The 19,058-nt window shown below is 59.9% G+C and overlaps 1 protein-coding gene across 1 annotated transcript; it reads left to right on the forward strand.

Annotated features, from left to right (window-relative positions):
- The first annotated feature begins 3,482 nt into the window (after positions 1-3,482).
- Positions 3,483-13,380, forward strand: SPOCD1 (SPOC domain containing 1). The gene is made up of 11 exons (XM_070077006.1): positions 3,483-3,653; positions 4,126-4,189; positions 4,420-4,510; positions 4,788-4,947; positions 5,050-5,166; positions 6,508-6,633; positions 9,483-9,597; positions 9,794-9,944; positions 10,224-10,359; positions 10,784-10,873; positions 12,512-13,380. The coding sequence occupies exons 1-11, from the start codon at positions 3,573-3,575 to the stop codon at positions 12,986-12,988; spliced, it is 1,608 nt and encodes a 535-aa protein (XP_069933107.1). The 5' UTR covers positions 3,483-3,572; the 3' UTR covers positions 12,989-13,380.
- The last annotated feature ends 5,678 nt before the right edge of the window (positions 13,381-19,058 follow it).

A 19,058-nucleotide genomic window follows, 5' to 3' on the forward strand; every position in this document is an offset into this window, starting at 1 on the left:
TACTGCCTCTGCCCCGTCCCCTGCCCACCCTCCTCCTAGAGCTTCAGCAGACTAATCAGTCTTCCACCCCTGTCCTCTGTGTCTCTCTGACTGTGTTTCACAGTCTTGGTGCTGAGAATGGTCTCAACATTTCTTCAAATCTGTCTTCCAGTTTACTCGTTTGTCCAACCTCCAATATGTTATTAAACCTACACACTGAGTTTTTAATTTTAATTATTATTACATTTTGTACTTCCAGAAGTTGTGTCTGACTCCCAATCAAATCTGCCTGTTTTATCTGTCTCTCTCTCTCTCTCTCTCTCTCTCTATATATATATCTATATCTATGACTGTATGTCTATGTCTGTATCTATGACTCTATGCCTATAGCTATGTCTGCCTCTAGACCCATGTCTGTATCTAGATCTATGTCTGTACCTACGTTTAGCCTTTGGCCTTCACGTGTGTCTGACTCCTTTGTTTATTTCTCTAAGTGTGTTACACAGATGCGTTTCCTGGTCTGCTAGTCTGGTGTCTAGAGTCTTGGCTGCCTGGCGGGAGGTCGCCAGAGACCAGGGCCAGCCCAAAGGCTTTCAGACACGAAGCGCTGGCTTAAGAGCTTTCCCGTGCCTTTCCCCCAAAGATTTCCTCTGCCTTCAGGTTTTCTCCTCCATTCTCAGTGTACTATTTAAAAAAAAAAAAAAAAAGATTTATTTATGTATTTGAAAGGCAGTATGACAGAGTGACAGCAAGAGTGAGAGAGTGAGAGAGTGAGAGAGAGCGTGAAATGTCTTCCATCTGCTGATTCACTGCCCAAATACTGGTGACAGCGAAAGCTGGGCCAGGCCAGAGCCAGGAGCCAGGAACTCCTTCCATGTCCTCCATGTGGGTCGCACGGAGTCAGCCCTTTGGCCATCTGATCTGCTGCCTCCCAGGAGGCTTAGTCAGGGAGCCGACATGTGATGCAGTGGGTTAGGCCAGCTCTTAGCAATGCTGGCAGCCCATAGCAGAGTTCTGGGTTGAGGAATGGCCACTCCACTTCTGATCCAGCTCCCTGCGAATGTGCTTGGGAAAGCAAGGGAAAGATGGCCAAGTGCTCGGGCCCCTGCATCCATGTGGGAGACCCAGATGGAGTTCCAGGCTTCTGGCTTAGGCCTGGCCCAGCCCTGGCTGTTGCAGCCATTTGGAGAGTGAACCAGAGCTGGAAGATCTCTCTCTCTCTCTCTCTCTCTTTCAAATACATAAATAAATTTTTAAAAAAGAAAAAAGCGAGGAGGAAGCAGGACTCTGTCTGTGGTACTCTGACAGGGATGTGACGGGGTCCTGTCCCTCGTGTACTCTAGAAAGGCAACTCCATTGCCCTGGTTCATAAATACACACACGAGGGAACGTCTCCTCCCCAGCGCCCAGTCCCCTCCTGGCCCCGGGCTGGGTTAGTCGGTTCTCACGGCTACTTCCAGAGATATTTTTTGTGCATTCGAGCACATACAAATTTTAAAATTCGTTCTCTCGGTAACACAAATGGTAGCACAGTACACATACTGTCCTGAACTTGCATTTTAATAAAAAACATGTTTCTGATTATGAAAGAAATACATGCTCATTGTGAAGAGCAGCTCCCCACGTATGTACGGCAGCAAGTGAAGGCTCCCCTGGAATTTCGTTCCCCAGAGAGAACCTCCATTATGCATCTATAAATATGTATTTACATAAATGGGCTTATGCAACACACACTGCTCCCTAACCTATTTTTCTCTCTCCTTCTCCCAACTACACGCCATGGCGTCTGCCCGCGGGCCTCTCTGTGTCTGCACCGCCCAGCCGTCAGGAGCTGGGGTTCTGCTGTCGACGGGGGTGGGTTCTGATCCTGAGCCTGCACTTCCCGGGCTGTAGGACCTTGTGGAACCTCCGGGAGCCTCGGTCTGCCCACCTGGAAATGGGAGACCTTAGGGAGACCCTGTGTGAGGTGCTGAAGCCCCCGGAGAGTGGTCATTCTCATCGTGACTCCCCCGCCCTTTGTACCGGTCACACAGAAGGTGTTGCAGGAGGTGTCACCATCTTTTAACCATCTCTCTTTGATGGACACTGGCTCGTCTCCAACTTCGGGGTGTTAAATGCCAGTGAGCACTGAGCAGTCCCTTTCGGGAAGTGTCCTCTTCCTGAGGACTCCCTGCCTGGGATTCCTGCTCCGTTAGATTCTAACCTGTGCGTCCTCTTTCTCTCTAAGGACAAGGTGGACAGGCCCAGTGGTGTGAAGCTTGTGTGTTACCTAGTAGGTTTCACTTTCGCTATATACTACCTTTTCTCCTCCCCTCCTTGGGTGCGGTGGGGTGGGAAGGGTCCCCTGCAGGGAGCTGTCCTGGTGCCCCAGCCTGCCCTCCTCCCCCACCGTGATGCTGCTTCTCAGACTTCCAGTTTCCCTCAAACCTTAGGACCAAGGCGATTCATTCCAGAAGCTGTCTTCAAAACAATTCCCTGTGCTTCACAGTCGTGAAAAGAATCCACGCTTACAGTGGGGTAAAGGTCAGGAGAAAGCCAGAAAGCAACAGGGGACCTGTTTTTTTTTTTTTTTTTTTAAGATTTTTTGTTGTTACTTATTTGAAAGGCAGAGTTGAGAGAGAGAGAGAGAGAGAGATATCTTCTATCCGCTTGTTCACTCCCTAAATGACCACAATGGCTGGAGCTGGCAAGTCTGAAGCCAGGAGCCAGGAGCTACTTCTGTGTCTCCCATGTGGGTGCAGGGGCCCAAACACTTAGACCATCCTCTTCTGCTTTCCCAGGCACATTAGCAGGGAGCTGGATTGGAAGTGAAGCAGCTGGGACTCAAACTGGCGCCTGTATGGGAAGCGGCATTGCAGGTGGTAGCTTTGGTGGCTTTACCTGCTATGTCACAGTGCCGGCCCTGGGAGAGGAGATCTTGTTACAACAACTCCTCACCCTCTGTCAGTCTTGGAAGGCTCTGCATGAACCCTGAGCTTCCTGGCAGCCATAGTAAAAAGGGGAGCAGGACAGGTTCTGTAGCTCACGAGAAGACCAAAAGCTGCTCTTTGCCTTGAAATCGGTCACAAAGAGATTCTCTCCAGGGCCTCAGAGGGAAATGGGGAGCTGCTTCAGGGGAGGGGCAGAAAGCAAGAGCAGCCAGTGACCCCCAAAAAACACAACGCAGAGCTTTGAGCAGGGGGAGGGGGCGTCAGAACAGGGTGTGTCCATCCTGATGAGGTGCGTCTCCGGTCAGGACCGGAGGAAGGGCCCTGGCCCGGGGTCCAGATGCCTCTGACTGTGGCTGGCCTTGCAGAGGAAGGTGAGCCGGTGGGAGGAGGACAGACATGCCTGCTGAGTGCTGCTGTGTGGCGAGCCTTTTCCAGGCCTGGGGGACACAGAGGGGCCGAGCCAGCCCTGTTCCCTGGGCTGGAGCTTGCAGCCCCAAGAGGGCTTCCAGGCGAGGCGAGGAGGCTGACGGGGAAGGGCTCGCTCTGAAGGGTTCGTGTCTCCCACAGCTGGGGCCCGGGGCAGTGCTCCAGCTCCTGGGGGCTGTCAGCCATCGCCCGGCAGGGGGCCAGCTGCCGCCAAAGCCGGAGGCCCTGGAGGACCTGATGGAAGTCAGCTCGGCCTCACCTGCCCGACGGCGCAGACGGAAGGAAAGGTCCCTGGCTCGGGGCCCTGCGGGCTGCCAGGTACAGAGCAGGCTTCCTGCTCAGGTGAGGTCCCTGGTCCTGCAGGGAGAGGCCCCTTCGCATGACGCACAGAGAGGCCGCTGAGGCTCGGGGAGGTGCCGCGGCTTGCTCATGGTCACACTGCCGAATGGCCAGACATGGGTTAGCTCCTGTTTGGTGGGCTAGCCTGGGCTCCGGATCCCCTGTGGCCTGTGCTGCAGGACTCCAGGGCTGGACCAGAGGACAGAGGGCTGGACTGACCATCCTGAGCTGCTGCCCCCAGGTTTCCAGGCATCTCCTGAACTCCGGGACTCCAGGGGCCTCTCTAACCTTTCCTATCCCCCAAGAAGCCGAGCTCTGCCCCTCAGGGAGCCCAGCTCTGAGGCTGGGTGTCGGGGACATAAGAGTGGCGGCCCCTGGAGCGCGTGGGGGTGGGGTGGTGACTGGGGAAGCTGCGTCCCCTGGGCCAGAGGTTCCTCATCGGTCCCCACAGTGCGGCCCACCAGAGGCTGAAGCAGAGGACGCCCTACCCAAGGGAGCAGAGGGCTCGGGTGAAGGTCGGTGGACACCCCTGCCGGCCGCCTCCTGGCTGCCCGAGGCTGCTGGGCCCCCGCTGTGCCCCATCAGCCTGTGGTCCTTGCCTTACGGGGTGGGGCTTGGGGGCGGCCAGGCCTCTGAGGGCGGGGCCCCCTCCTCGCCTCCCTGAATCCTCCGCCTCGATCCTGCCCTGCCCCCACTGCCTGGGCACCCCCTTCACCACCCAGCGTCTGTGGCTGTCTCCCCACAGTTCAGCTTCGGCTCCAGCAGGAGAGGCTCCCGCTGGACTTGGCGGTCCAAGGCACCGTGGTCCGTGCCATCCACGAGGCGCTGAGGAGTCGGTAAGCCGGAGCCCGCTGCATCCCAGAGCAGGGGCTAAAGAGCGAGGCGGTGCTGGGTTCCAGGCTTGCTTTGGCCCTGGGGCATGGTGCTGGGCAGGCCCCCGGTCTTGGCCTTGCTGCCCCTTGAGAGTGGACAGTGGATGCCTCCTCCTCAGGCTGAGAGAGAACTACCGGGCTCCTGCAGAAAAACCAGTGCCCCTGCATCCCTGGGGCCCAGGTGTGCTGGGAACCCCCCCACCCTGGGCTCGGTGCCCACTGCCCTGCCCTTGGCCCACAGCCTTCAGGAGCTTCCTGACCTGGTGCTGAGCGAGGAGGCAGTGGAGGCCATTGCCACGGGCATCGAGGCCGCCCTGTTCGCCCTCACACAAGGCACCAACTGCCGCTACAAGACCAAGTACCGCAGCCTGCTCTTCAACCTGCGTGACCCCAGGAACCCAGTGAGTGGGGCTGGCCCTTCCCCGAGGTGGCCCAGCCCCCAGGCGGATGTCGGGGTGGGGGTGTCGGAGCAGGCGGTGCAGCTCCGGCCCCCGCCCCTGCAGGACCTCTTTCTCAAAGTGGTTCAAGGTGAAGTCACCCCCCACGACCTGGTGCGGATGAGCTCCATCCAGCTGGCCCCCCAGGAGCTGTCCCGCTGGCGGGACCAGGAGGAGAAGAGGGTGAGCTGAGAGCCACGGCAGGAGAGGCCACAGGACGTGGCGGGGAGAGGGACAGGGACAGGAACAAAGGAATGAGAAGCAGAGAAGGCAGGGAGGGGGAGTAGGGGGCCAGAGAGAGCCTCCCGGGAGGAAAGTAGGAGGAAAAGAGGCCGAAATGAAAGGGCTTGGGGTCGGAGGGCTCTGGAGGGAGCTGACACCGGGTGTCGTGTGCAGCTGGGCCTGTGGGGCGGGTCCTGGTGACGGCCCAGCCTCTGGAGTCCAGGGTGGGCATTGGCCACCCATGGGGGACACCCCAGGGCCCCCTCTCTTCCAATCCTCAGAAGGCCCAGAAATGGTTGCATGGGGTCTTCCTGGTGGCCCAGGCTCAGGTGGGGTGCTCCACAGGCCCTGCACCTCACAGCTGTGCCCCAGCATGCCCTGTGTCCATGGCGCTCTCCCTGTCTGGGCACTGCTCTGGGGCAGGCAGGCAGGTGCAGCACTGAGCAGGCTCTGGGGAATCCTGGCCTGGTGCCAGGTGGCCGGTGAGAGAAGAAGGGGCAGGGACAGGGCCGCTGGGGTGGGGCTGGGCATGAGGCCCTGGAAGCCATGAACTGGTTAGAACGAATGATTGGAGCCCATTGGGTGAATCGGTCCACCATACGCTGAGCCTCTGTGCTGGCCCTGTGGGCGGCCAAGGAGCAGGACTGGCTACATAAGTGGGGGTGGGGCTGGGACCAGCACAACCTGAAGTTGCGGACCCTTTGTTCAATGAGTAAGAATTGCCAGGTGACAACAGCAGAGCCTTCAACTAAGCCTGGGGCCCTGGGAAGCCAGGGCCCTGCCAGGAGGGCTTGGCCCCCCACCTGCCAGGGCCCTGCCAGGAGGGCTTAGCCCCCCACCCGCCAGGGTTCCTTGGAAAGGCAAAGCAGGTGGCTTTGTAGAGACAAACCAGGCAGGGGATTGTGTCACTCAGGTCCTTGATTAGCTCCAGAGGACAGCTCGCCTGTGGCTCTGCTCAGCGAGGTGCTGGTCCAAGGCCGTGTACCTGTGAGTCTTTGGTAGCCACCCAGCCGGGCTTCTGAACCTGCACCATTTCCCCTACATTGTACGCTCCTCAGGGCAAAAGCTGAGGTACAGTCAGAGGCAGACTGATTAGTGGGGAAAGGCGAGTCCAGGAGGGCTCCCTGGAGGAGAAGTGAATTGAAGAGTGAGTGGATGGAATGTGGAGAGGCAGGGCTGAGGGTAAAAGGAATGGCAGAAGCAAAGTGTGGACAGGCCTGGTGTGGAAGGGGAGCCGCAGGCGAGGGGCCTCCTTGGGCTTGCGGGATCCCAGACCCCAGCCTGGCCGCGCCACCTCTGCAGGTCCTGGAGGTCATCGAGCAGCAGCAGAAGGAGCTGAGCAGCCTTCCAGCCTCCAAGCTGACCCACAAGGGAGAAGTCGAGATCCCGCGGGACCTCGACCAGACACTGGCCCTGGAGGACCTGGTGGTAAGTGGGAGTCTGAGCTCGGGCTAGCAGGACCCGTGCCCAGAGTCCCCCCCATTGCCAGCCTCACAGCCTCGCGCAGGTCCTCTGGCTGCTCTGAAGTCCGCCTTGCTCACGGTGAGCGGGGACAGTGATCCTCGGCCCAGGGCCCAGGGCCCATCCAGCGAGACAGAGGCTTCTAGGTTTTGGCCTCACCCCAAGGCCGTGAGCGACATGAGTGGTGCTAAGTCCTATGACACGGTCATCTCCAGCACAGCCGTTTGCCAGATCTCTGGCTGGGAACCTGGGGGGCCACACTGGTCCAGGCAGTGGTCTTTCTGAAGTGAGGAACAGAGGCTCCCCATCCTCAGCAGACTGGTTCATAGGTGCCCCAAACAGGGACAACCCAGTGCCCAGGGCTGTAGGAGCTGACCCTGGGTCCTGGAGCCAATGGCAGTGAGTGGAGTCCGGGTCTCCTCTTGTCACTGGGAATCTCTGCTCTGTGTACCCTGCAGCCTCCTCTCCCAGGCTCCTCCTCCCCCTGGGCTTCTCCCCCAGGGCTCCTCCCCCAGGCTCCTCCTCCCCCAGGCTCCTCCTCCCCCAGGGCTCCTCCTCCCCCAGGGCTCCTCCTCCCCTGAGGTTTCTCCCCCAGGGCTCCTCCTTCCCCAGGCTCCTCCTTCCCCAGGACTCTTCCTCCCCCAGGCTTCTCCTCCCCTGGGGCTCCTCCTCCCTGAGGCTCCTCCTCCCCGAGGCTCCTCCTCCCCTGAGGCTCCTCCTCCTCCATGGGGCACCTGGCACAGTGGCTCAGCAGCCTCAGGTCCCATTAGCCTGTGCCCGAGCCTCCCGCAGCTCCCACCTGTCACTCTCAGAAGAAGGCCACTCTGGCTGTGGTTGGCCCCTGCGTGGGTCCTGTGTTCATCCCACTCTGCCACGCTGTGTGCCCAGGAGAAGGGTGTAGGGCCGGGCCTTGAGTCACTCGTTCACTCATGTCCTTTCTGGTTGGCAGGCGTAGCTCTAGGCGGTGAACATGACAGAGACCCCTGCTCCCCCTCCCACTGCCAGCAACCAGGAGAGACATGGCCTGTGCAGAGGGGACCCTTGCTGGGATGGCTGACGTGTTCCCTAAATAAGCTGGGGAGACCTCAGCACAGGAGTGTGGGGGAGAGAGCAGATGGCAGGGCAGGGGTGGGGGAGAGAGCGCCGAACACCCTCTGTGTGTCTCTTTCACAAACAGTGCCTCATTCAGCCCTCACAGTGCCCGATGGGTGGGTGCTGTCACCATGTCCCTTTCCAGGATGAGGGACCCAGCGGCATTTGCCCCATAGTCGCCTAGTGCATGGTGGCCGGCCGAGACCTGAGCGCAGCTGTGTGACTTGAGCCCGTGCGGCAGCCCTGCTGTGCGGGTGTCTGTGAGGCGGGAGGCAGTTTCAAAGTCGTCTTCAGTCTTCCTAAAGCAGTGCTGGCTTTGTATTTAAAGCCACTTCTGTTACCAAAAAAAGTGATTTGGCAATGGGCATCGAGAGTCTTATTTTTTTAAAGGTTTACTTATTTGAAAGGCTAGGTGACAGAGGAGAGACAGAGAGCAAGACCTTCCATCCGCTGACTTACTTGCCAAACACTCATAACACCAAGGGCTGGTGTGGGCTGAAGCCAGGGGCTGGAACTCCATCTGGGTCTCCCACTTGGATGGCAGGGGCCCAAGCAGTTGGGCCATCTTCCAGTGCTTTCCCAGGTGCATTAACAGGGAGCCGGGTTGAAACGGAACTGAGACTCGAGCCCAGGTACTCCAATATGGAATGTGGGCGTCTTAACCGTGCCAAACACCCACCCCAGGAGTCTTTAAAAGGTTCAGTCTTGCTGATTCCATCACCTGCTTCTGAGGCCTTGTCCTAAGGAAGTAAGTTGAGAGTTTAGGAAAACGCTTCCTGCACAGCTCTGTTTGCAATGGTGGTGACCTGGAAGTGGCGGAGCAGTGGGGGTGGCGCACACACTGCAGCTCTCGGTACAGTGTCCACGGGGAGCGGATAACCTGCAGGTGGCTGGACAGCTGAGTGCTCAGCCCAGCAGTTCTGTGAAAGGCCCCCAGGCGGCCCCGTGTGCAGGAAAACGGGTACAGGAAGCCCAGGCTGCCCACAGTTGTCTCTGAGTGGTGGGACAAGGGGTGCTTTTTAAAATATTTCTCAGTACTTTTCAAAATTTTCTAAGTTCACAGTATTTACAGATATTTTTTGGTAATTCATGTTATTTTCATCCTCAATAATTTCTTGTATTTTACAGATTTTTAAACTAATTTCCTTGGGGGGGGGGTGAGTACACTGAGTTGCTGGACAGTGTACTGTGAACGTTCTAGTCCTCTTGGTTGCAGACCTCTGCAGCCTCTGTGGTCCCTTCAGGCCCATAGTCAGAGGGCTGACCGCCCCTGCGCTGTCTCAGCAGGCTTCCTGGCACCAGCCCCCCGCTCCTGCCCCTGAGTATTTTATTTATTTGTTTGTTTAGTTAGTTAGTTAGTTGGTTGGTTCACTCCCCAAATGGCCAGGCTGAAGCAGAAGCCAGAAACTCAACCCAGGTCTCCCACATGGGTGACAGGGACTTAAGTACTTGAGTTGTCACCTGCTACCTCCCAGGGTGTGCATTAGCAGGAAGCTGGAATTGGAAGCAGAGCCAGGACTTGAGCCCAGGCATTCCCGTGTGGGATGCGGACTTCAACCCTGCGCCAAATCCTCATTCCTCATGGTATTTTTGTAATTTATATATATATATATATATATATATATATTTGTATATCTTATTGAGGAAATGAAATAAACCACGTCCCCGAGGCTGCCTCCCTGGGGAGGCCTCCCAACTCCCAGCCTCTTTCCTCTGCTTCCCAGGGATCCCTGGTGTCCGTGGACTGCAGCAGCTCTCCAGCCCTGCCTGCCACGGCCGAGGACACCACGGAGCAGCACGAGCACCACTTCCTGGACCCCCACTGCCGCATCTGCATGGGTGCGGGGGACACAGCCCCGGGCGGTGGGCAGGCTGGGGCCAGGGCCGGGTGGCCTGGGGAGACGGTGGCAGAGTGGGGATGTCTGTGCCCCAGGGCACCTTAAAAAGAACCCGATTCAAACCCTGGCTTTTAGGACACGCCAGCGTTTTTTCTTCCTGCCTGTCCTGCTTCAGTTCCTGCCCCTGCTCTTTGCAGACTGGGATCCCGCAAGTGAGCTGCCAGGCTTCTTCAAAGCCACCAGCAACGGCAAGCACAGTGTCTTCCAGAGAGCCCCAAGCCCAGCTCCCGTGGCCACCACAGAGACGCCCAAAGCCAGGGAGACACCTCCCCCGAAGCCCCGGGACAGGTGCGGGACAGGGAGCCGGGAGTTGGGCAACTCAGCAGGGCTGGCGGGAGCAGCCCCCAGATGGGGCAGCAGACGCGGGAGGGGCTTTTCTGTCTGTGTGCCTCTGTCAGCCAGTCCATGCAATGGGGGCATCGAATCGCCTGTCCTGCTGGTCCCCCTGTGCAAGACCAGGTGTGGAACAGTGTCCCCACCGTGGGGATGCAGGAGCTGTTCTGAAGAGAAAGGAGGTGCTGGGGGAGCCCTGACTCTCTGCCTAGCCCTGTCTCTCTGTTCCTCTAGGCCCCAGATGCCCGCTGCACCCACAAAGGCCCTGCCTAGCCAGCCGCCCTGGGAGGGTGCGCTTGACATGTTCTCCATCAAGCGGTTCCGGGTCACGGCCCAGCTGGTCTTGGGACACAGCTGTCACCTCATCCAGGTGCACCTGCCCTGCTCCCCAGGGACTCCCCCGCACGCTGCTCCCCATCATCCACTGTCACTCCTGTCCATTCACTGGTCTGTTCGTTGTGTTACTAATTCTAAAACAAGGCGCTGGCCCCTTTCTGTGCCTGCCTGACCCTGTGCTAGGCGTGGGTGCAGGTAAGATGCCAGCCCTGTTCCTGCAGACACACACAGGGTGGAGGGCTCCCAGTAATGCGAGAAGCGCCCCCGCAGAGGAGGCTGGTGCCTCCCTGGGCCTGAGGGGGGTTTTAGCGACTAAACCATCAGCTGACCTGCTGGACGAGGGTGGGAGGTGCCAGAGACTGGCCACGCCAGGCACTTAGGGTCCCGGGACACCACCTGCCCATCTGCCAAGCGGCTGGGAAGCTGGGGGCTGACTGCCTGGCCTGCCCGGCCCCCAGGCTCTGCCCGAGGTCCTGCGCTCAGCAGGCTGCATCCCCCCCAACACCATCTGGGACCTTCTGGCCAGCATCGACCCAGCCAAGGCCAAGGTAACTGCCCCCTCTTGGGCACCCTCTTCTGGCACCCTAGCCCTCTCCCTCACTCTCTGCTCTGCAGCTGAGGCCTGGCTCGAGATAGCTGGGCCTGTGTGGCCCCGAGCAGGTCCCTCAGCTTCCTCCTCTGTGAAGTGGGACCCACTTCCTCACAGGGTTCTCAGAGGCTTGGTTGGCACCGGGGTGTGCACAGGGACAGAGGGCAGTGGCTCCTCAGTTGCTCTGTGCACCCCACAGGACACGTGCGTGATCAGACTGTGCCCACACGGGGCTCGGGATACCCAGAACTGCCGCCTGCTCTACTCCTACCTCAACAACAAGCAGCGCCACGGCCTGGCAGCTGTGCAGCAGGTGGGCGTCGTCCTGCTGCCCCTGCCTGCTTTCCAGCCCCTGCCCACCAGGCTGCGCCCCCTGGGAGGCCCAGGTGAGTGCCTCGGTGCCAATACCAGACTCTCCTCTTTTTTTTTAGAGAGATATTTATTTATTTGAAAGCGTTACAGAACAGGGGGCAGGGGGCCTGTGGAGAGAAAGAAAGAGGTCTTCCATCCGCTAGTGCACGCCCCAAATGGCTGCAGTGGCCAGGGCTGGGCCAGGCTGAAGCCAGGAGCCAGGAGCCTCATCCGAGTCTCCCATGTGGGTGCCAGGGCTCAAGCAGTTGGACCATCTTCTGCTACTTTCCCAGGCCATTAGCCATCGGAAGTGGGGCAGCCGGAACACGAACCGGTGCCCATGTGAGATGCCGGCGTTGCGGGCTGTGGTTCAACCCACTGTGCCACGATGCTGGCTTTGCCTCCCCTCTCTTGGTGACCAGACTGACACGGCCACCTGTGTCTCAAAGAGGGGAAGCCGGGACATCTCAGAAGGGAACTCCTGGTGGTGGGGTAAGAGCAGCAAGGAGAGCTCATCCCCGGATGTCAGCCGTTCTTCTAAAAGCTTTAGTACAGGAACTGTTTGGGTCTCCAGACAGACCTGTCAGAGAGGTACTGTTAGAGTCTCCATTTCACCGATGAGGAGACTGAAGTAGGGAGAAGGCAAGGACTTGCCCAGGGTCCCACAGCCCGTCCATAGCAGAGCCAGGCTTCAGGCCCAGGCAACCTGGCTCCAGAAACTGGGCACTAACCACCTTACCATCCTGCCTCTCCAGGAGGCATCTCTGAATAGCAGCTCCTGGGATAGCCCCATTTGACCCTGGTGCAGGACCCACAGTTGACGGAAATGTCATCTAAGACAGAGGGAGGGGTTTTCACCATCGCTGTGCTGGGTCAGGCGTGGCCTCTGTGCCTGGATACCGCCCCCCCAGCCAAGTGCAGCTTCAGGAAGTCACCTGCGGGGTGAGGGTGGGGGCACTGGGCCTGCGCCTGCTCGTGAATGCAGGGTATGACCCTTCTGGGCTGGGTCTCCTAGAACAATGAGGTAGACTTTGAAGCCCCGTGGTCCTGAGGGCAAACCATCCATGACCTCCCCAGCCAGGGGCTCACACAGCCTCTTTCCTGTCACCTCCTGGGCCCCAGCTGTTCCTGGGCTCTCAGGATCCGACCTGCACACCTGCTGCAGCCAGAACGCACCCTGGGGGCTCCGTGCTCTCCCCGCCAGGCCTCGGGTCTCCCCATCCCTCTTCCTCTCCTTTGTTCCCAGGCCTGGAAGCCACTCACTCAAGCCTGTTGCTGGCCGTGCTGCTCCCCAAGGAGGGGCTTCCAGATACAGCCGCCGCCAGCCCCTTGTGGGGAAAGCTCCGCAAGGTGGTTTCCTTCAACAGGAAAGTGGAGACGAGGTGCTACCAGCCAGAGGACAGGCGGCCAGAGGTGGCCCCGAAGGGCTCCCCTGCCCCAGGGGGCGCCCTGCAGCAGGCCCAGGGCAGGGGCAGCCTGGCTCCCAGGGGCGCCTTTGCTTGGCAGAGGGTCCCCGGAGGCAGGGGGAGACTGTCGGCAGAGCCCGGAACCTGGCAGGGTCCTGGACAAGGACAGCAGCCCCCAGAACCAGGCTGGTGCCAGTCCCGGCACTCCTGGTCAGCAGCACCGGGAGGCCGTGGCTTTGGCCTCCCGAATCTTCAGAACCTCCACAGGGCTTCCTGTCCCCACCAAGCCCTGCTGCAGCACCTGCAGTCCCTGGTGACGGTGAGTCACCAGCTCCAAGCCTCCCTGATGCCCCCAGGCCAGGAGCCCTGTCCCAGCTCCTCTGCCGCATCTGGTCAGCCCCCTGCAGCCCCCGGGATGCTCAGCTACCTCTGCTGGCCCCCGGCAGCTCCAGGACTCCCTGGCTCAGCCCCTGACTCCTCTTTGGGCCCTACAGATGGGGCTGGCTGTGAGGGTCCCCTCCCTGGAGAGGGGTGACCCTCCTTACCCACCAGAACGGGTTGGAGACGCCCTCCCCAGTGCTGAACCCTCAACTGCTCCAGGGGAAGATGGGGGAGGAGGAAGGGGAGGGTCAGCGTGCCCCACCTGCCCTATTTCAGTTTCCTGTTCCTGAGTTTGTTTGGTGTTGATTTTTGGTTCAATAAAGAAGTTGTCAAAGTTGCCATTCTGTTAGCTGGCTCTAGGCAGGAGCGACCTGGGTCTGGTCAGGTTTTGGGGGCTAGGGCTGTGCAGCCCTGCCAGCTGCAGGCTGGGGGTCCTGGGACACAGATGTCGCCGCGGTGGCCCCTATGAGTATTTTGTGAGTATTGTGGAGGAGGAGGAGGAGGAGGAAGAAGAGAAGGTGGTGGGTGGAGAAGTCAGGACTCGGGTGGGGGTAAGGGGAATGAACAGAGGGCCAGGGACACCTAAGGATTGCTAGGGAGAAGAGGGCCAGCAGGGGACAGTGGTTTCTAAGGTGTTCGTTTACCTAGACTTTTCCCGCTGGACTGAGGTGGCATGTGGGGGCACAATGCTCCCCTGCCCTGTACTTTTGCGTCTCTGTGTGCGTCTGTGCGTGTCCCTGTGAGTGCGTGTCCCTGTGAGTGTATGTGCCTGTGTGTCTGTGTGCAGGGCTCTGCGGAGGCCTCTGCTGAAACTGGGCGATCTGGATAGAGGCTCCTGGCTGTACCTTTGCGAGCGCCCAGAACCGGTACTGGAGCAAGTCGGGGGTCTTGGTGTGGGGGAGGGCAGCCGGGGTGGTTGCGGGCTGCTGTGACACTTGGCGGGTGCTGGCTTGCCCTGCGCCTGCAGTGAGCTCTCCTAGCAACTGCAGCCATAAAGCTACTCAGTGTGGGGTGCACCTCAAGAGAACCGGCCTGGGAAGCAGCTGCCCCTGAGCACCCAGCCCAGTGTGGGCAAGCAGGGCCTGAGGGGATGGCCGCTGCTGCCCCTTCCTTCTGGACTCTACCCTTACCCCCTGGATCCTTCCGGAATTCGGAGGGTGGGGCGATGGGCGATGGCGGGAGCCCCTCCTCTCTGCCCCAGGAGCTCTGCGGCTGCCCTACCCGCGGCCGACAGCAGAGGGGGCCCTCGGCTTTGGGATGGAGGTCGGGGCTGGCAGGCGCCAGGCTGAGCGGGGGGCGGGGCGGGGTGCAGGAGCTTAAGGAAGGGGCTGCAAGGGAGGGCGGGGGTGCGGTGCGCTAACGGGTACTGGTGGCGCGGAGGAACAGGACAGGGGAACCGGGGAGGGGACGGAGCTCCTTCGGGAACTTTTCTGACTCCGAGGGGTAAGGGAGCGCCACAGCCTCCGCGCTGTATGCAAATGACGCAAATTACTATGCAAGCCTGCAGATCCGGCCGAGCCCGCAACTTGGGTGGCTTTCCCAACGCTGCCTGGGCTGGCGAGGCGGGGCCCAGGGCTTCCTCCCAGGGAGTCGCGGAGGCCCGCAGGGAAGAACAGGCTCTGGCCTCTGGGCAGCGACTTCCTTTGAGGCTCCTAGTGCGTCTCTGTCACTCCCCGCCCGCAGAAGCAAACCCCAGAACTCTGCAGCCGGCCTGGAATCTGAGGCTGGGGAGCGACCCCCACATCCGCCTTTTGGCCCTGGTCCCCAGGAGGGAGGATTAGGCCCGACGTTGCTAGGGGGCGTGGCTGGTGGTTGCTAGGCTCGAGGGACGTTGCTATGCAACGCTGGGCAGGGTTCGCGTTGCTAGGCCGGAGTAGGAGTCGTTGGGACTGGAAAGGCCGAGCAGCACCGTGGGTTTCGGGGATCGCGCTGCTTTCCCGGAGACTTGCTTTGGTCTCAGCCTCCCTGGCTGGAAGCTGACCCTGAGGGCCCTCCCGGGTCACACCCTCTGCCGCTCAGTGATCCTCTGGGCGAGGGAGCGAGGATCCCTGGGTCTTTGTGCACGTGTCTTTGTGCCTGCTTGTGAGAGGGGTGGAGGGGAGTGTCGCTTTGGGGTTGCCATAGCAACTACTTCTCTGTCACCCCATTGCTCCCAAAGGTTTGGGCGGTCGCTTGTGCAAATTTACATATATCTGCATATTATTCGGGTAGAGGTGGAGCAGGAACTTGTTTGGGCAACTATCCCTGGACAGTTTCCCATCTGATGGGCACGTGGGCTGCGCACGTGTGAGCGTTTGGGATATCCACGGTCTAGACTGAAGGTGAGTGGGTGACCTTGATGGTGACCCCGGTACCCAGTCCCAGTGTCCCCTTATTGAACTGTTGGCATAATTCTGGCCAGGTATCCCTGAGGGAAGGAACCCCCGCTCCACCCTCAGCTGGCTGTGCCGCCTCGCCTCGGGACGGTCAGTTCCCCTCTCCACCGCCAGCTTCCTCCTCTGTTAATGCTCCTCTTGCCAAAGCAAGTCGGCTGCCTTCGCAGCTCAAGACACGGCAACTAGACACTGGACTTCCAGACGTGATGATGGCCCCTGGTTTGCCTGTCTTTCCTTCTTGGAGGCTGGGGGCTGGGTGGGCCCAGGGTGCACCCCCACCCCACCCCATTTACATTTCCCAGAAGTCTGAGGTCGCTGAAGGCAGGAGACTGGAAGAGTGGGGCCAGGAGGTGGGGCCTGAGAGAGAACCCCAGGATTGAGCAGGCCTGTGCAGCAGGGCTGCCCGGAGGGCGGGGCAGCCACTGGGCTTCGGAGCCGCATGTCTGGGCTCTTACTGCCGGGGACCACTCCCTTGTCCTTTCCAGGCCTCAGTTTCCCCTTTGTGGACCAGCAGGGCTAGAGTCGGCTCATCACAGGGAAGCCTCTCAGCACCGTGGCTGTGTAGCAGTGCCGTGGGGGGGAGGGAACGCCCTCTTCTGGGGGCTGTACAAGCAGAGGCAGAGCTGAGATGGAGCAGTGAGCTGGAAGTCCTCGCACTCACCTTGGCTGCAGCAGAGGCCTCCTGGATCGCTGGGGCGTCCTTCCTGGGTCCACTCGAAGCCTCTCTCTCCCCTGGAGGAAGCTCCTTCCTTCCCTCCTTTCTCCCAGTCTCCATAACCTTAACCACCGTGACTGCCTGGGTCCGGGGAGCTGTGGCAGGGGCGTCACCAGTTCCCCTGCCGTCTCTTAGTCCTCAGGTTCAGGTACCTGGGCTAAACGACTCTGGCTGCCGTCGGGGTGAGGAAGATGCTGGTGCTGGCGGAGGTCCAGGAGCTGGGTTCTGAGTGGCCGGTTGGCTTCCTGGAGGAGGTTGCACTGCAGCAGGGCCTTACTCTGAGGCTGTCACCCTGACTGCTGAGCGCAGGGCTGCTGTCTGCTGGCGGGTGGCAGTGGGCCAGTCCCTCCCCGGCAGCCACCTGTTCTGCACAGGTGAGAGTTCCCCGGACAGGCCGAGAAGGTGGCAGTGCCCGGCCGGCCCGCCTGTGTCCCACTCTGGGGGCCAATTAAGTCTCTATCCCTAGCCGCGCCAATTAACAGTTAATAAGGCAGCAAACACCTGCAGCTACGGAGGCGAATTAAGAGCAACAGTCGGCATAATACACAACCCGATAAGTGAGCAATTAACAACCGGAGAAAGATTAATAGAAGCAATTACGTCCTACTCAGAGCTCTGTAAATACGACTGTCAATGGCTGGGGGATTCAGTCCAGTGCCACCCGGCCCCACCCTCGGCCACAGCCTCTGCGGGCGGTGGATACCAGTTCAGCCAGACTGCGGAGTCCATGGGACACGCACAAATAAGCAAATGCACACAGAGACACCTGCATCCAGACATACATAGAGAGAGGGCCCGCAAGCTGCCGTCACGCAGATACAGCCCCTCCCCCACTGTCACTCACACATTCAAACAGATGAGTGCTCGCAGACACCCGAAAACCCCTCCCGAAATGCAGCAGACATCCATGGGAGAACACCCACGGTGTCACGTGGAGATACTCCCTGTTTTACACAGAGCTGGAGCCACGCAGGCTTCCAGAGATAGGGTCCAAGACACTCACGTGTACAACGTAGACATGTAGGCTCATGGGGTCACGTAGGCAAGGGACATTCGCCCTCCTTCGATCCAGGGGTGGGCTGTTGAGAGTGAGGGCTGCAGCCGGGGGTGGGCACAGAGAACAGGGCGAGGTGGGAAGGAATGCCTGGCACGGGACTGTGCACACACCGTGTGCACGCCTGGCTGCAGACATGTGGCTCTCGGCCTGTGCGCCCTTGCAGGAACGTGTACCCGCGTGTAGATAGGCATGTGCTGCCCACCTGTGTGGCTGCCGTGTTGCGTGCGGGGCTGTATGTCCGTGTGCTTGTGTCTGGCAGGGCTGTGACGGCACCTGTGGGAGTCTGCTTCACGTATGCTGCTGTGCCAGTGCCCATGCCGGCATCCCTGCTCTCTGTGCCGGGTAGGCGGGGATGGGGGAGGGGTCTCTGCAGGATGCTTCGCTGGGGAGCCTGGGATGGGGCCAGGGGAGAGTCAGGGCTGCTGGGCACTCCTGGCTGCCTCGGGTCCTCCCCAGCGAATGGACCTGCGGGTCAAGTCGTCCTGACTGAAACCAGGCCAGGGATTCACGGAGCATGCCCCTCAAAGCCAAAGCTTTTGTCCCCAGGGGAGACCCCTCCCACCCCCGCCTGCACCTGCAGCTTCTCAGGGAAACCCCCGGGGCTGGCACTGGACACTCAGCCCACAGCCTGGGCCCCACAGTGCAGGAGCCCCAGCTATAGCCCTGCAGACGCCTGAACCCGACAGCCATGAATACAGACAGAAAATGCTGCTCACAGTCACACTCAGGCCACCACGCACAGGCTCGCCAGCCGCCCGAGCACGCACACCTGCCCACCTGCCCTCCCAGCTGCCCAACCACCATTGCCTTGGTGATGAGCCTCAGCACCAGGCCTGAGGCCCTGGAGGGAGGAGGGACGCCCTGTGACAATCCCTCCTCCCCCAACCCCGGCCTGGCCAGATTGTGGAAGCTGACAGATCCCAGGGGAGCCCTCGGTCACCGCTAACCCACGGGCTGACAGGCGGGCGCACTGAGGCCTGGCTCTGCAGGGGCGGGGACGAGCAACTCAGGAGGTAAGGAAGCTCCCCAACATCTGCCCCAGACCCCGCCCTGACCAGGATGGGGCAGGGTGGAAGTTCTGAGCCGGGACCCGCTGAGACCCCCTTCCCAGGTGGGTACTCGCCCTCCACTGCCACAGACCCCGGGCTGAGCCACTCATCAAAGCCAGGGCCAGCCTTGCAGGGGGGCCCAGGCAGGCCCGCCATCCCCTCTCAGCCTCCCTCTTCCCATGCAAGGAAACCACAGAGAACCCTGCCCGGCAGGAAGGCAGGTGTTGGGGGGTCCCGAAGCCAAAGCCTGCGCCTGTCAGTCTTCCCTGTGTGCGTTGAGCCAGCTGCTGTTGGCTTTTCTTCACCCCAACTCTTTTTCATTCACTCATTTGTTCACCCCTTCATTCAGAAATCGTCCATTATATCCCATCACCCTATATACAGGCCCCTATAAAGACTTAAATCGAGCAATATACTACTTACGGTAACTTTGAAGTAAGTGTTATGTCATTGAAATAGTCCAGCGTTGAAAACTCGGGACTTAATGCGTTAAGGACATTAAGCAAATCACTGCCCCCTGGTATCCTGGCCTGGGGTGCAGGAACTGGGGTGGAGAAAGAGGGGTGTGGGCCCTGAAGAAGCAGGTGGCTGGGGTGGAGGGGTGGTCTCACCCATGGTCTTGCTCAGTTTCTTGAAATGAGAGAAGCTTCCTCTGCAACTGGGAGGAAAAAGCCAAATCCCAGGATAATAGATAATAGTAGCCAACACTTACCCGCCCGTGCTCTGTGCCAGGCGCTGTCCTAAGTGCTTCCTGTGAATTAACTCGGTGCATCTCTACGTCGCCTCTGAGAGACAGGGACCACTACTAAC

Source organism: Oryctolagus cuniculus, chromosome 7, assembly GCF_964237555.1.
Source record: "Oryctolagus cuniculus chromosome 7, mOryCun1.1, whole genome shotgun sequence".
NCBI lineage: Eukaryota > Metazoa > Chordata > Mammalia > Lagomorpha > Leporidae > Oryctolagus > Oryctolagus cuniculus.